General features: G+C 38.2%; 1 protein-coding gene across 1 annotated transcript in view; it reads right to left on the bottom strand.

Moving 5' to 3' along the window:
- The window catches only part of LOC126471165 (CLIP-associating protein 1-A-like), a 247583-nt gene that overhangs the window by 20871 nt on the left and 207863 nt on the right, over positions 1 to 18849 (bottom strand). Inside the window, 2 exon segments of the mRNA XM_050099268.1 lie at positions 6480 to 6531; positions 17813 to 17999. Of these exon segments, the coding sequence (XP_049955225.1) occupies positions 6480 to 6531; positions 17813 to 17999 (239 nt within the window).

Raw genomic sequence — 18849 nt, forward strand, 5'->3', positions numbered from 1 at the left:
GTCGGTGCGCATAAAGGGTGAAAAGACAATCGAAAACTATCTAAGATCATTATGTCAAATGTACTGAAATTTTTACTGATCAGGTCAACAATGAAAAAGCCATAAATTTTGTGTAACCTCATAAACTGACAGGAAAAGAGTGTGCTATTCCCAAATCTTCTATAGGCCGTCTTAGCTCAACAGAATCTCTAGATGTGAAAAACTGTATCGATTCTCCTAGAAAGGGATAGCAATGAGAACAGAAATCTACAGAATCTGACGATTTCAACAAGGAGGTTGCATGTGGAACTGTTCTCGGTTATTGCAACAGAGGAGGATGTTGTTGTTGTTGTGGTCTTCAGTCCTGAGACTGGTTTGACACAGCTCTCCATGCTATTCTATCCTGTACAAGATTCTTCATCTCCCAGTACCTACTGCAACCTACATCCTTCTGAATCTGCTTAGTGTATTCATCTCTTGGTCTCCCCCTACGATTTTTACCCTCCACGCTGCCCTCCAATACTAAATTTGTGATCCCTTGATGCCTCAGAACATGTCCTACCAACCGATCCCTTCTTCTGGTCAAGTTTTGCCACAAACTCCTCTTCTCCCCAATCCTATTCAGTACCTCCTCATTAGTTATGTGATCTACCCATCTAATCTTCAGCATTCTTCTGTAGCACCACATTTCAAAAGCTTCTATTCTCTTCTTGTCCAAACTATTTACCGTCCATGTTTCACTTCCATACATGGTTACACTCCATACAAATACTTTCAGAAATGACTTCCTCACACTTAAATCTATACTCGATGTTAACAAATTTCTCTTCTTCAGAAATGCTTTCCTTGCCATTGCCAGTCTACATTTTATATCCTCTCTACTTCGACCATCATCAGTTATTTTGCTCCCTAAATAGCAAAACTCCTTTACTACTTTAAGTGTCTCATTTCCTAATCTAATACCCTCAACATCACCCGACTTAATTCGACTACATTCCATTATCCTCGTTTTGCCTTTGTTGATGTTCATCTTATATCCTCCCTTCAAGACACCATCCATTCCGTTCAACTGCTCTTCCAAGTCCTTTGCTGTCTCTGACAGAATTACAATGTCATCGGCGAACCTCAAAGTTTTTATTTCTTCTCCATGGATTTTAATACCTACTCCGAATTTTTCCTTTGTTTCCTTTACTGCTTGCTCAATATACAGATTGAATAACACCGGGGAGAGGCTACAACCCTGTCTTACTCCCTTCCCAACCACTGCTTCCCTTTCATGTCCCTCGACTCTTATAACTGCCATCTGGTTTCTGTACAAATTGTAAATAGCCTTTCGCTCCCTGTATTTTACCCCTGCCACCTTTAGAATTTGAAAGAGAGTATTCCAGTCAACATCGTCAAAAGCTTTCTCTATGTCTACAAATGCTAGAAACGTAGGTTTGCCTTTCCTTAATCTTTCTTCTAAGATAAGTCGTAAGGTCAGTATTGCCTCACGTGTTCCAGTATTTCTACGGAATCCAAACTGATCTTCCCCGAGGTTGGCTTCTACTAGTTTTTCCATTCGTCTGTAAAGAATTCGTGTTAGTATTTTGCAGCTGTGGCTTATTAAACTGATTGTTCGGTAATTCTCACATCTGTCAACACCTGCTTTCTTTGGGATTGGAATTATTATATTCTTCTTGAAGTCTGAGGGTATTTCGCCTGTTTCATACATCTTGCTCACCAGATGGTAGAGTTTTGTCAGGACTGGCTCTCCCAAGGCCGTCAGTAGTTCCAATGGAATGTTGTCTACTCCGGGGGCCTTGTTTCGACTCAGGTCTTTCAGTGCTCTGTCATACTCTTCACGCAGTATCGTATCTCCCATTTCATCTTCATCTACATCCTCTTCCATTTCCATAATATTGTCCTCAAGTACATCGCCCTTGTATAGACCCTCTATATACTCCTTCCACCTTTCTGCTTTCCCTTCTTTGCATAGAACTGGGTTTCCATCAGAGCTCTTGATGTTCATACAATCCAACAGTAAAACAATACAGAGTGATCCCCATGAAAAAATCAATTATTCTGGCTCATAGACCTCCTTCCTTTGTATTCTCTGCTCCCTTGGTTTCTGATTCAGAAAACAAAATGATGGGCAAACATTTTTGATAGGCTGCAAAGAAAATGAAACAGCAAGAGCGAAGTTGTTACATACAAAGCATTTACCGCATGCTAAGGACAATAGACCTGTATAAGTGTATATGGCACGACTCCCAAGTTAACGGTGGTTTGAAAGTGCCTACTGGTGGAGGTGTCAGATTAATCATCACACATCGTGGTTCACTGATTGCAGGCTTCATGCCAGAGGACAAATTATGAGGGTAGTCCCAAAAGTAAGGTCTCCTATTTTTTGTAAGTACATAGACTTGTTTATTTCTACAATGGTTTACATCAGTTTACAGCTTGAACATTTAGCTATTTTTCAACATAATCACCATTTCTCTCAATGCATTTTTGTAGACACTGTGGCAGTTTTTGTATGCCCATGTCATACCAGCTCGCCGCCATGCTGTTCAGAAAGTTATGAACCTCTTCTTTCACCTTGTAGTCGGAGCTGAATTGCTTTCCGGCAAAATGTTCATTTAACTTAGGGAACAGGTGATAGTCACTGGGTGCCAAGTCAGGACTATAGGGTGAGTGGGTGATTATGTTCCACTGATGCAGGAGAGCAACTGTTTGCCGAGCGATGTATGGGTTAGCGTTGTCATGGAGAATGTGTATGCCATTGCTCAACATTCATCTTCTCCAGTTCTGAATTGCCCGTTTGAGTTTTTTCAGAGTCTCGCAGTACCTGTCAGCGTTAACTGTGGTCCCAGTGGGCATAAAGTTGACAAACAATACCCCTTTCCAATCCCAAAAAACCGTTGTCATGACCAGCACACTGTGATTGTTTGATTTTCCGCAGCTTTGGTGAAGAAGGATGCCGCCACTGGCATGATTGTTGCTTGGTCTCAGGTGTAAAGTGGTATGCCCAGGTTTCATAACACGTGACAATTGAGTCCAGAATGTTGTCCTGTTCAGCTGCAAGGCAGTGAAGAAATGCGCGGGAAGCTTCAACTCGTTGCCGCATGTGGTGCTCAGTCAGCATGCATGGTACCGTACCCATCTTGCGCACACATTCCGGTGTTCAATGTTTCCGTTAAAATTCTATGAGTGTTGCTTCGAGAAACCTCAGGGACCAACGTGCAGAGATCATCCAGGGTGATCCGCCGATCTTCACGCATGCTTTGCTCAACCGTCAACACTGTCTCCTCAGAAACTGACAGTTTCCCGCTTCTTTGTTCATCGTGAATTTCAATCTGACCAGTTGCAAACTCTCCACACCACTTACAAACATTTTTTGACATCCATGCACAACTCACCATATACTTCTGTCAATTGGCGTAGGATTTCAATCAGCGCAGTGCCCTTTGCATTCAAAAACCGAATAACTGCGCGCAATTCGCACTTGGCGGTAACATCAAACTACTGTTCCACTGGAAGAAGACTCAGATACCGTGATGGATAATGACAGTTATCATTCTATTCAAACACAAAAGCTGCCACATCCAAATAGGCGCAAGGCAGACATTATGGAGTGGTCAAAGAGAAAGAATGTTTCATTTCAATCAATGAAACGAAGGATGAACTCCTGGCTGTAAAAGAAATCCTAGGTCCAAGAAAGACATTTGAATTTGATCAACTGGCAAATGAAATGGGACACCAAATGGTATGCTTGCCACTATCACTGCCAATATAACCCTATTGAGCTGATATAGTTCCAGGTTAAACAAGAAGTGGTTGGACACACACACACACACACACACACACTACTGTCATACTTGCTGCTGTCAACCATCTAACACATGACGCTCTCTACAAAGTTACTCAGCATGACTGGGTGAGGTACAGAAAACATCCGGAAGCAGTGCAAGAAGCTGATTTTGTGAGCCATGGGTTAAGAGTCAGCATAGGGGAACCTACGAAGATAAACGCCTGGCAGAAACAAGCGACAGTGAATTTGAAGATACAGAATCAAAAGATGCTCCAATTTAGGTAACTGTAGGCTACATAAAGAGCTTACTTGATTTAAATTTTTTCCGCAATTAATTTTCGTTATAGCAGGTGATTGTAAATGAATTTCTCTCTTAGATATGCGATAAATCTGTAAAAAGTGGTCACAATTAGCTTACTCGCCATTAAAAATAAGATTCTCAGTACTGCATTCATTAACAATGACAGTTTTTCACAAAATATGTATCGAATTTGTTCACATTTGTATTTCATCTTATTGCATTGTCCTCTCTCTTACACTTCAGAAATTTTCTTCCACTGTTTTTTTCGTCTTCCATACAACGGTGTAGTCATGTTTTATTGCTGAGTGTAATGCAGTAGCAAGGGGCTACACAAGTCAATGTGCGTGAAGGACAAGGTTGTCATATCATACGTAATGAAGGTTTTTCATTGGGCTGGCCAATAGTGAAGTAGCCAGGAATAATATAAATTTTGTGCAAGTTCATAAAATGACAACAAAACCTTGTGATAATTCCAAATTGACAGTATCCCATATTAACAGTGTAGTAAAGATGGCAGAATCTCTAGATATGAGCATGTAAATGAAAATGGAAACTACACAATTTCACAATTTTGACAAAATGTTAAGTGCGTAGAACTGTACTTTAATACTACAACAGAGGAGAGAATCTGACAGCTAGAAAAATACAGAGTGGTCTTTTTGAGAAATTAAATTATTCTGTCTCACAGACCTCTGTTCTTTGTCGCCTCCTCTCTCTCTGCTTTTGGTTCAGAAAGTACAATGATGGCCACAAATTTTTAATTGAATGTAGAGACATTGCAGCAGCAAAAGCAAAATTTTGTGTAAAATACACTTACTGTGTGCTGAGGGTAATAGTCTTGTAGTATACTGCAGTTAAATTTGGGTCTCACAAAATCATACGCAAAAATATATTTTGCTCGTTTTCAATGGAAATATTGGCCTGAAAGTATCTACAATTTTTTTGTACAGCATATATCAGCAATTTAGGTGATGGGTGCAGTAAAGAAGAAGTACAATCTGCAAATACAAATTTTTTGGGAGGTAGGGAATGTTTTCGGTTGTATTAAGGTGACCTGTCGGAACTAAAATCCTGTTGATGGTGTACGTGTACTTGCGTGCTGTCGCGTATGGAGTGTCTCATAATAAAATGCATTCTTATGTGACACGATACAATAATAGTGTCACAGATGTTACCAAAATTAATTTCACAGTTTTCTTAACAACTTTCTGACTGTAAGTTTCTACTAGGTCTAACAGAACACAAATTCATCACCGACGACATTTTTCGTTACATGGGCTGAACAGTTTCACACCTGTTACAGTGTTCTATTTTAATCTCTGAATACTTTCACGTTTTCAAGATAAAATATGTACCACGTGCATCTGTAAAGTTTGAGAATGTTCATACATTATTTTCTGTTCACACATGTCAGTGATTCTGTTTTCTTCTGCAGCTTGAAGGAAAGAAATACTTTTGTTCAAAACTTATTTTAACATCAGTTTTTATTTATTTATTTTCTTTCGTAGCAGCTGGGAAGAATTTTATTTTGTGAAGAACTCCATTATATTCTAGACTAAAAATAGAGATGTCTAACATTTAAAAAGGTTTTGAAATTATCACTAACTGGCAATGCTGTAGGACGGTGAGATGACCTTGAGATGTCTATTTTAGTGACAGCCGCTATGGTAACTGGTCTCCTACTGCACTTCGAGGGAATGGCAGGGAGAGAAACTGCACAATAAACTCATTTCTGGTGCAAAATGTAGTGAGCTGTTTTTCTGGTTCCCTGTGCAAATCAAATCAATATAATCTCCAGTCTAAATCACAATTGTTTTGCAAATTATTTTGTGGCTAATTCTGGTTCCTTTCCATTGCAATGCATTTCTGAATTCCCTTACTTTCTTATACACATTTATAAAGGATACAAGAAACCTCACCTTCATTTGGGGTCAAAATGAAGACTGACTGATCTTCAAATCAAAGCATCTATGATGAAACTGTCGATGTTATCTCTAAATGCCTTAGAACTTGTGCCACTTACAATTAGATCATTGCAGAGCATGAATAATAATACTTTTGTATGAAGTTCTAAAATGCCCAGTCTACATACCTGAGTGGGTTCCTTCTAAGGTTCATGAATTTGTGATGTAAGCAGATTTTATAGGATCAGAGAATACAGTAACAGATGGGGATGAAGTATCAGCATTACACCCAAGTAAACTCTTTCCAAACTGATTAAAAAAGTAAAAATATTGAAGTTGTGAATGAAGCCACATACACTGTTTTTAGCTTTACACAGAATTCCCACGTAAAACAAATGCAATATCATTTGTTACAATAGAAATTCATGATTTTACTATGTCTGTAAAATTATGTTTTACTTAGCATGTAGTTTTATATGGAAAGTATTTTAAAGTGACAAACCTGCCGATGGCATATTCTTGTAATATTGATCTGAATCTTGGCCATCCAAATTCTGCAACAGAAAATGGAAACAGCAATAATAAGTTAATGTTCAACTACTGTATATGTGTTCTTTTACCAAAAAATTTGAACAATGTGTTGTAGATTGATATTAATAAATTACTCCTTATATGCAGCTACTCAAAATGGTTAAAAACTGCAGTACAGTGAAGCGAATTTTCATCTACCTCTTGATAACATAATTTATGCTCAAATGAGTCTAATATTCCTATCTGATGTGTCATTGATACATTAAAATACAATGTCCATTTTAAATTAAATGAAAAATGGGAATCACACAATTAATGAAAAATGATATCATCTGTTGCTTGGCTTATTTGAAATTGCATGTGTATTACACACATACAATTGATGAATATAATGAAAATCTCAAATGACAACAAAAGTAACCCCCAAAAATATCAGCAAACACAATAATTAAAAGTTATTATGCATGACCGTATCGTTAACCACAACAGCAATCAGTTACTATGCTGCTCCAAGCATTGGCTAATAAAGAAATTTTTTGGTGTCTACCTGTCTGCAGACATCATTACTTTGGAAAATGCGTCTTTCATGTCATTCTTGTGGAAACTGTTGAATACAATGATCTACACCACCACTTCTGAGCAGTCATGTTTCTGCACAAGAGTGAACAGGATTCAAGGGGGGTACCACCATAAACCAAAAATCCTGCATCTCCATACTGATACTTTTCAGACTTGAATTAATAAGAAAGTGTTTTTGGCTCCCTCCACACAGTAGCATATTGAGAATCACTGTGTAAATGCAAATCACACTCAAATGTGAAGTTACAACTTATTGGTTCAATTTCTATGTTCTACGAACCGCTGTAAACATTATTTTTAATGAAACAATGAATAAGGAATTTGAAAGTTAAGTATTATGGCCAACTCTTAAAAAATCACTGAGAAACCAGTTAAATAAAGATGTAGATTAATCAGTGACAATTCCAAACAGTTTGGAATTACAATTTCGTCACAAAAGGAAACTCAGTAGCTGGTAATACTTTACAGAAAGCTGGGCAAAGTTTTAACGACTTTATTAACATGCAAAAAAAAAAAAGAGACTTTTTAAGTTTGTGCCAATTTTCCACATGTGTTAAGTCAGGGCATCAAAAAATTATTTTGGTCTATTTAGAAAGTTTTGGAGTTATTCAAAGACTCTGCACCCCACACAGTTAATTTTATAGCAAATTTAGCTCGTCAAATACTGAAGTGAATCAGTCACTGATACATCAAATTAGGCATGGTAGTACAGGAAACATATGGGCTTTTGGGGGCGGGTGGGGGGTATCTCATTTCTTTATAAAAGTTTTGTCCTATTTCATAATTTAACGCAGTATACAGAAAAGCTTCAATAGAATGAAAGTTGTAAAGCATCAAATTTTATATTTAAGGACAATGGAAAGAGTTGCATTATTGTGCAAATTGCATGAATTATAGTGTACGACTTAAAAATCACATTGTTTAACAGAAAAGTTCCTGGCAGAAATACAGTAATGCAACACAGCCAAAGAAAATAAACACCTACATTGCAGTTTCATATGAAGTTTGCACATTCTTTACTTCAGCATTATTTAGGTCTTTTCCATTCAGAAATTGTAAGCAGAAATAAGTAATAAGTTTGGAGAAGCAATGGCATTATTACACACAGAGAGAGAAAATGGGAGCTATATCGTAATACAGACAGTCACAGCCCATTTACAGAACATTATTACAGGCAAAACTGTAAATTACTTAAGAATATAATTGAACATGCTAAAATAATGTATTATATGAAGAGGACAGACAGGTCTCAGAATGGAATTAAAACTGTAAGACCCGTAGTTACCGAAGTAGCAGGGCAGAATGTAGTGTTGTGTAACCTATTTACTAATTATTTCCTGTCAATAGTTGGCAAGTTGAATCAAAATTTTATTGGAACAGACAAGTGCGCAAGGCTTTAGAAAGCAGGCATTCTCTGATGATTATGTCACATATAATCAATTAGCAAGGAGTAAGTTGAATCAATGAATGAATTACTGAAGAGTAAAAACTCACAAATGTGTAACAAAGTATCAGAGGATAAGACACTCACTCATTTTGAGTATGAGCACTTGTACCTGCTCATGCTCTTAATCATGAACAGACCAGTTCTGGTGTGGTGGGGATTGAGGGAAATGTGCACACACCATGTGGTAGTGACAACACAGGAGAAGCACGAGTGGTGAAATGGGGGAGGATGATTTCTGACAGCAGTACGTTCACAGCAGTATTGACAACGGTCATCATAGGCCATCGACAGAGATCGCCCAATAACGTTGGCCGACTGCTTGGTCACAGTGCATCCAATCTTCTTCGTCAGTTTTTGACAGGATCAAGAAGGTTAGGTTAGATTAGAATCTATTCTATTTATGAAGTAGGTTATACTTTAACCTCCTAGGTTGGGATGGATACACCACCACCTCTGTGCTTGGAGATAAGTGCTACCATGTGGCTTTAGCTATTAAAAGGATGCCAAAGGCATGTGAATGAGCTATACATGTATTAAAAAGAAAGTGGTGAGTACTTTACACTTCGTCCTCAGTTACTGGAATTACCAAACAAGTTTTACGAATATTTGAGATGAAGGGAAAAACATTCTGGTACATATTCAACACGATCTGCGACGACTCTGAAAAGTGAGGTTACCAACACTGTTGGAAGTTGTGCAGACATACGTCAATTAACCTTCAATGACTATCATTAAGCATACATGTGAAAGACAAACAAAGTTTAGAATAAGATACTCTGAATACATAAATCAATGAAAGCAGAAAAATACACACACACACACACACACACACACACACACACAAACACACCACGTTTGCAAACCACTTCATGTAACAGAATCACCGGTCTACTGGCGTAAAAATGCCAGTAAACAGTAATAATAATTTGTAGACAGCTAATGTCCTTCTGCCACAAAACAAAAAAGATCCACTACAGTTGCATAGGATACGCCACTCTTTTCACTCGAACAAATTATTTTTTGAGGTTATAATTTACGCCTCAAATGTCCGATAAAGATTTTGCCTACTTGTAGGTAAAAGCAGACGTACACAATGACAAGTGCAATTCAATTAGTAGTAATGATGACGTAACAGTAGTGATGATGAATTTATAATCCCTTTGCAACATATGAATAAAGAAGCCTATAATTAGTGGATATTAGTGACAGTGAGGAGGAGTACATATCAAGTGGTAGGGAAACAGCTTTGCCTGAAAATACAATACAGTATCAATGTGGATTCAAAATGATGAAGATGTGTAAAATTCAGACCAATTTTTAATAGAAGAGAAACATTTCAAGAAAAAGACACACAAACTGAAAGAATTATTAGTGTTGTTATGTCACAATGTGAATAAAGAAGCCAACTATTAGTGATAGCAAACTAGATACTAGGGAAAAAAGAGGAGGAATGTGTATTCAGTGCAGACGGAACATCTTTACATTAAGATATGTTTGCAAAGGTTACAGTAGCTCACGAAAAAAATTAGTAACACAAGTCAATGTTGTAGAAAATTAAATTAAAGAGACAGCATGTGTTCAGCAGAGATAAAAAGCTGTTGAAGACGTAGAGGTTAGGAGGAGGAAGAAACTTTCTGATAAAGAACAAGCTGTAAAAGCAAGTCGGAATTTCCAGAATGATGTTACAGTACAGAAGCGCATGCTATGAGAAAATAATGGGAAGAGACACGTTGAGTATGTATTTTTTGTAAATGTGGGGAAACCTAAAAGCTTACTGTTTGATAATTGCTCCCAGCTCTGCTCAAAACTATACAGAGAAGAAATGCTGAAATCCAAGTCAACGGTTACTCCTTTAAATGCATGTATAACATAACAACTGTACTGAAAGTAATGTAACTATGAAAAAATAAAATTTTTTGATGAAACTGTGTATAGAAAAATATCGATATTGTCATGACGGAAAAAACATTACTTTCTTTAGACCTACTTAAACAAATGTTATTAGTAAGTATTAAATAGAAATTAGAATATGATACTATGTAAAAATGTAAATGACTGTAACACTCACACAGAACAGTATTTCGTTCATAGTCAATTTTCAAATATTCATCCTTGACCTTGGAGCACCAAGTGGCGAGTGCAGTGGTGAAAAGGAAGCAGAAGGAAGGAAGCCAAGAGTGTGGAAGTGTTTTCGATGCCCAGAAATAAAAATTTAAAATCGTGCCTAATTGTGTGTCAAATCATTTATATAAAGTGATGTGTCTATTGGTTAAACATTTCCGGACATATAGTATCAAAGTTTTGAGCCACTGCAGCAGTTGGAATAAAGTATCTGGGAAGGTGTGATGGTGAACCATACTAAATCGCATTGCCAGATTCACGAAGAAAATCTGCAGAATTGGTTGACACCGCTAATTACAATGGAACATTAACAACAAAGCAATAAGTCTATTATACTTTTTAATTAGGCATGGAGTGTGGGTCAGCTTAGTGCAAATGCTGAACATTGTTTTCTTGGAACAGTATAAATTTTGTATTCACAGTTGTACTAAATTTCCTTTTTTCCTACACCTGCACGACTCATGCCTTCCTATGGAAATTGACATCAGGATGAAGAGACAGGGATTTCTGCTACCCACACTTCATGCCTAATTAAAAAGTATAATAGGCTTATTGCTTTGTTGTTAATGTTCCATTGTAATTAGAGACAGTGTGTGTGTGTGTGTGTGCGCGTGCGTGCGTGCGCGCGTGTGTGTGGGGTTGGGGGGGGGGGGGGGGTTTGCACATCATAACTTTCATTATATTGATTTCCTATTCAATGTGTATGTAATTAATAAAATAGCGTGTATTCACTAATAGATTTTTATGAACGAATGTAAGAAAATTAATTTTTTGCACTTAATGTTGTTTGTTGTTTTAATCATCAGTATGTAGACTGGTTCCGTGCAGCTCACCTCTCCTTCATGTTACCTCGAACATGAACCAGGATGTTTACTTCAATACTCTCGGTGGCCAAGTGTTACCCTGTCTTCGTGATGTCATGCTGTGAACAACTGACAACAACTGTGTTCCCAGGGTTGCTTGCAAACATTCCTGGTTCGATGAACACTCATGCATATTACTGCACCCCAACTAGTCTAATTGCAATCCAATAGAAATGTTGGGACTATTCTGAACAACAGGCAAAATGTAGCAATCAACATCTACACAATTCTGTATCTCCATGGCACCTAATCGTCAATGAGTTTGCTTTAGCAGACACACCTGAAGAAGTTCGTAGATCCTCTTCCTTGACAAACTAGTGCTTTGTCTTCCTTGATAAACTAAGGTTATTACGAGGTGCTATCCAAAATTTCGGGTCTGGTGCTGCCATCTGTTGAAAACCTTACCTTTGGAATAATGGTCACCACCACCCTCGAAGTAGTTTCCATCAGCACGTACACACCAATCCCAGTAATTCTGCCACTGGTCAAACGTTTTCTGGAAGTTCTGTTCTTTGAGGGTGTTTATCACTGCCAGCGATGCTTCTTGAATCCTCTCTAGAGTGTTGAACCGACGGCCTTTCAACTTGAGTTTCAGTTTTGGGAATAGCGCGCAAAGTCATGCCAAATCAGGCGAGTACGGTGGATAGGGCAGTGTCGCCATGTCGTTTTTTGCCGAAAAGGTCCTGGTGAGCAAGGATGCACGACAGGGTGTGTTGTCATGATGCAGGAGTCAGTTCCCTTGACACCAAAGTTCGGGCCACTATCGCCGCACATTTTCACGGAGCAATCGCAAAACATCACAGTAGTACAAGGAATTCACTGTTTGGTTGGATTGGACAAATTCTTTGTGTTCAGTTCCCTTGGTATCAAAGAAAACGATGATCATGCTCTTCACTTTGCTCTTCATCTGTCTTGCTTTTTTGGGTCTTGGAGAGCCCAGGCTCTTCCACTGGGGCAATTGTTGCTTTGTCTCTGGGTCGTAACTGTAAATCCAGCTGTTATCATTAGTGATAACCCATGACAAAAAGGTTGGATCATCAGATGCGGTCTGACAAAGGTCCATGCACACTTCAGCACACTGTGCCTTCTGATCAGCAGTCAAAATCTTTGGCACAAATTTTGTGGCGACACGATGCATACCCAACTCATCAGTCAACATTCGTTTACATGTCCCATAACCAATACCCACTTCATTCACAAAGTCTTGAATGGTTCGACATCGATCCGCACAAACCAGTTGTTGAAGTTTGGCAACAATGTCTGGCATTGTGCGACTAATGGGCCTTCCAGTGTGAGCATCATCTTCGACGTCTGTACAGCTGGCCCTGAACTGAGCATGCCACTCAAACACGTGTGTACGGCTCATGCTCTGTCCCCCAAACACCTGTTGAATCATTCCAAGGGTCTCCGAAGCACTTTTCCTGAGATTCGCACAGAATTTGATACACACGCACTGTTCTGTTCGCGGATCCATTGTAAAATCATCACACACCCAACACAGAGAATTACGGAAATCACTTGGACATGCAACACATCCTCCCAGCTGAATGCCACCCTGCACACTGACTCATCAGATACGCAGCTCTAGCCACCTAGTGGGGCAAAGATCTACTCTTCTACTTTCCAGATGGTGACAATAGTCCTGAAAATTTTAGATTCCAGCTCATATGATGGTTAGAGACAGTGTTACATGGCATTAGTGTGATGTCTCCTGAGGTTTACAAATTTTTTGACTGGTACTCCAAAAACTTGAAATACAAGGGTAGCTTGAAAAGTTCTTGGAATGGGATTGAAAGAAATGACTTATCTCACTTTTTTATTTTTCAATATAGTCTCTGTTTACACTACTGTACTTGACCCAGCAACAGTCAGTGCCTTGATCTCAGCTCTGCAAAATATCCATCAACTTCAACTGTCAGTCCTTTGTTTGAAGAGAATGTCTGTCCACTGAGGAAAGTTTTCAGCTTGAGGAAGAGAAGAAGACTGACAGAGCCAAATCCAGCAAATAAGGTAGGTTTAGCAGCAATTTGTATTTTAGTATTTTAGTTTGTGTATTTTTGCCATTTCAATGGTACTTGTGTTGATGAAAGATGATGTTCTTCCTTGCCAAACCTGGACTTCTCTCATGGATATTTTATTGTAGTTAGTCCAGGTCAGCATAATACTGTTCCATAATTGTTTGACCAGTTGGAAAATAAACTATCAGCAGAATCCCTTTTGGATCCTAGAAAACTGACAACATGACCGTACCACCCAACTGTATTGCTTTTGCTTTCTTCGGTGGTGGTGAATCAACAAATCTCTACTGCTTTGATGGTTGTCTCGTCTCTGGGGTTTAGTAGTGCTATGAACAGGGTCAAACAACATTTAGACATTTTCATTCTAATACATTTCTGAACCTGCATTACGAGCCAAGGCACTCGTCCAGCAGATCATTTTCATATATCCAATTCCACTGTTAAAATGTGATGTGCCCATTCAGATAACATCCTTAAAGCTTCAGCAATTTATTGCATTTTCAATCGATGATCCTCCATGAGCATTCTACGCACTATTGCTGTAACTTCTGAAACGGTGGCACATCTGAAACAGTGGATCATCATCATCTAAGCTGTCTTGACCAAACTTAAACTCATTTCTTCACTTGGCAATAGTTGAAAATTAAGATGCACAGTCTCCCTGTGTGTTCTGAAAATTGGCATGAATTTCCTTTGCTTTCATACCTTCCTTTACGAAGTACTTAATAACAAATCAAAATTTTGTTTTTTCTATCCTCACATTTTACTACATGGGAACAACAACAAAGAGACGCCACATCACAGATTTCTACCCAGAGTACAGACATCTCGTTGTGATTGTGTGAACTAACTACCCTTGTAAGGAAAAAATTAATGTTAATATGATACTCTAGCATAGGCAAATGTGGAAAACTGGTGTCAACTTCAAAACCTTCTACTTATAAGTAAACAAAGCAATCATTTGTAAATACAACAATTATTTCCAAAAAAAGCGTTACTTTAGCCTAACTTTTGTTTCATGTGTCCCCATAACTGTCTATTTAATACCAATTACCATTTTCAAAGACTCAAGTAACTGAGGAGAATTTCTATTAAGACCTCTTCCATATCATATAATGAATTTCTTTATTACGAAAAATATGAATGTTTTTACAGAACAGAAAAAGTATTTTTTAATATTCAAATGTATCTAAGTACTGCATCTGATGTAATAAATGATGGATATTTCAGAAGGAACTATAAATATTTGGGACAGTGTTAAAAGAAATAATTTAGAGTATAAAAGAACAATATTCTTGCACAAAAATGGTTTTGTGGCTATATGAAAATCTAAGTGGAGTACATCCACGATGGAAGTGCAACTAGTTGGTTATAACCTGATGTGTGTAGCCTCCTACCTATAACAATCCTTTGAGTATTGCAATGGAATTCTTCAGAGGTGTGGAAATATTTTGAGACTGTTGTTTCTTGAAGATTAACATTTTATGTAATGATACAGATCAACTTTCATGTGACAACAAACATATTTGTTCAAAGATGCTAGTCGACTGTTGAGAGTCAGGAAAAAAGGATAATGTCAAGGAAGGTCATGCTGATAATTGGCAGCCAACAGTGATATGGAAGCTCATTTTCAAGGGATTAAGTTTAACTTATTACACTCATTGAAGCACAGCAGTAGATATCTTGTAGTCACTTGTTTAGGCAGTTACACCCATATCTACTGAAGGCACTGCATGATTGAGTAGACGCAACACACTGGATGCAGATAATTGGCAGTGGTGGTGTTGGCAGATAGTAATGGTCCTTTCCATGTTGTTTGTGACAATGGAAAATTTGAGACGTACATGAAAATATAAATGAGGAGGGGTATTGACTGGCATCTTAAAGCACTGACATTAGTTGTCCATAAAACACCTGAATTGGATCACTGCATATAAAGGAACTTGCCCTTAGGAACTTGCACTCTCAGCAATCAATAGCATGCCACTGCAAGTGTACTCTTGATTTATGTAGTTGTATTTCATAGTGTTACATTAGGTCTACAAGCATTTTAGATTGATCTCTTTGAAAGGTGACTGCTAATATCCCATTACTATTTTGCAACCATAAGAGTCATAGCAGAAGCTCTTTTTATTAATGACATTTTTATTCACATCAGTGGTCACACTGTCAAACCACAAAACATTGCTTTACCTATACACATGTTTAATGAAATAATTTCCTTCACTTAGCAGCATTAGAGAGCCAAAATCAGAGAAATGTTGCAAATACCACAGCTCATTTGTGGGCAGGAAAGAGGGAAAAATTCGTTAAAGCTCTTACTTTTTATTCTGCATGTTAGAAATTGCTACATATTCTTTGCCTGCAGTCTGAAAAGAAGTGTCAATGAAATTGATATGGACATTAATAAGGTATTTCTAACCTGGCACTGTAAACGATATTCTTTGCCAAATATACAATGGTCCTCTGTCTTCTGCTGGTAGCCACTTTTTAAAAAGCCATTCACTCCCAATGAAGTTCCCAATAGAAAAACACCTTTTTTCCATAAAATGTGTGTCAAAACATTGTTTTTGCATACCATCAGGCCAGCAAAGGACGGCCACCATAACTGAGAGGTTGTCAGCATTCAATAATAATTCAGGCCTATTTCTCATGATATGTGGTATCAAACAGAAGGCATGGAAGTATCATACACATACATGCAAGTTTTTTCTTATGAAAGTGGTTTGCGTGTGTGTGTGTGTGTGTGTGTGTGTGTGTGTGTGTGTGTGTGTGTGTAAGCAGCCGTGCACGCACGTGCCTGCTCATATACGAAAATGATACAACTATGACAACTGCATATTTCGAGCAGCTGTTCACCTGGACGGTGGCATGCTAGAATACAACCTTTGACCTGGTGTAACGAGAAATGTGATTCATCTAATCAGCTGACACACTTGCAATGATCTACGGTCCAAACTTGATGATCTCGTGGAGTCAACATGGGGTCATCAAAGGTGTGCTCCAAAACACACATATCTACAGAAGCATTGTACTCTGTAGTCAGATTTGCATGTATCACTGTCTACCCTGGTTTACAAAGTGGGCAAGCCTCCAACCTCTATGTTCTGCGATGAGGCTTGTCGCCTACTCATGGTTTCACTATCCTTCAACCACCTTCCATACATACTCATGGTAGCAGCACATGAACAGCCAACAAACTTCACTGTGAAAGTCGTTAATGTTGGTGGATTTCCCAATTTGCAGATAATATTGTCACTAAAATGCTTCCCCTTTCACCTCTGCTCTCCACTGATATACTTTCCTTACTGTATCACATGCCTACACCACAAGCAGGTGTCATTCAGTCTCATGGTGGGCAGTGATCCTAATGTTTTGTGTCGTCAGTGTATACGGAGTATGTCTTAAGAGACATCAGATGCCTTTCCTCCATAGTTTTTAAAGATATTTTCAGTTCTGCCTTTGTGATATGTAGGCTGCAGTAGTGTTTCTTAGTGCAGATCAAAATCCATATTAGGACTGGTTATACTAATCTAGTTTGACTGTTAATAGCTCATCACCCAGGGATTTAGGTTTTCAAATTCATTGCAGGATATGTTCCAAGTAGGAACCACAAAAAACTCTAATAAAGATGCATCACGAAGGAATTCAGTGAAATGATCTGTACTCACATATTCACAACTACAACAACACCAACCACTAACACTAACACTAACACTAACACTACTACTACTACTACTACTACTACTACTACTATGTTCGTATTCACAGTGTTTGGAGATAAACAATCCTAGATGTTCTCATGCTAATTCAATGAGCTGTGAATAATTCATTTTGAGCTGCCACAGACTAAGACAAGCTGCAATGACAGTACTTCCAACTGCACACAGCTGTTTCAAATGAACTGCTTTGCAGAGCAGGAAAATTGCATGGCTATAGCTGCCTCCATGGGAGTTGCCGCTGCTGTGCGCCTGCACTACCAGAAAGGATCCCACTGAGTTACTAACAGAAGTACCATTTGATAGTAAAGTGACTACAACTGTGCAACTTAAGTCATTTCACACACCAAACTGGAATTGTATCTTAAAGTTTCCTGATAAGGTATGCTATTCCACACAATATGCTTCACAGACTGGGATATTTCTTGTTTCCATTGTGTATTGTGTGTCACTGGTTCTAATAATCTGGCTGAACCAAATTTTCTATTTATCCATCCAGTCATCGAACAATATCTCTAATAAAGCTCAGAACTTTGAGTTAGTTATTAAATAATTACTGTAGGTTCTCTACTAATTGACAGAAGATGTTCCATTTGTTCTTCTAATTTCTCCATACCGCAAGACATCTGACTGATGCCAGAATCGTGTGATGTAGTTTCTCGTTACTTATCCAGCATTTTCACAGAACTGAGGCCACCATCAAAACTATAATTCTGTATTTCTGTGGTTGTTCTGTGGAGTGACCTGCAAAACACAAAGATTCCTAATTAACAGAAAGTTAGAAAATAAATTTGAAAGGTAGAAACCCTGCAGTATATTGATTTTAAAAAAAAATTACATACTGACCTGCTATTTATGTAAATCGTTACTTGCAGACCACTCATGTAGGAGGGTTGGAGTTTAAGAGGGATACTAAACCAGCTAGAAGAGGATGAAAAGGAAAGTAGCCATGGACTGTTTAAGGAACCATTCTGACATTTATCTGCAATTATTTAAAAAACCAATGAAAAATGCAAATCAAGTTTGTGGGATAGGAACACAAAGCCCACTCCTGAAGGTGAGGTGAACACCTCAACCACTTTCCTTTGTTTCTTACAGAGACCTAATACATGGCATACAGACCACCTTAGTCTTTATTCTACAAATTTTACTTGCCTTCTACATCTACCTCTACATATGCACTCGGCAAGCCACCAAACAGTGCTTGACAGAGGATTCCCTGTACCACTAATAGTCACTTCCTTTTCTGTTCCACTAGCAAACAGAGTGCTACAACAAGTATTTATATGACTCCACACGAGTCTTAACCTCTTGCATCTTCTCTTCATAGTCCTTGCATGCAGTGTATGTTGGCGGCAGTAAACTCATTCTACAGTTTGCTTCCAACACCAGTTCTCTAGATTTTCTCAATGGTGTTCCTTGAAAACAATGTTGTCTTCCCTGCATGTACCCACATTTGAGTTCCCAAAGTGTGTCCATAATACTTGAGTGTTGTTCGAACCTACCGGTAACTAGCAGCTTGACTTTGAATTGCTTCAAAGTTTTCCTTTAATGCAACCTGCTGCGGACCTCAAATACTCAAGCAGTTCCATTT

This window comes from Schistocerca serialis, chromosome 3 (genome assembly GCF_023864345.2).
Source record: "Schistocerca serialis cubense isolate TAMUIC-IGC-003099 chromosome 3, iqSchSeri2.2, whole genome shotgun sequence".
Taxonomy (NCBI): Eukaryota; Metazoa; Arthropoda; class Insecta; order Orthoptera; family Acrididae; genus Schistocerca; species Schistocerca serialis.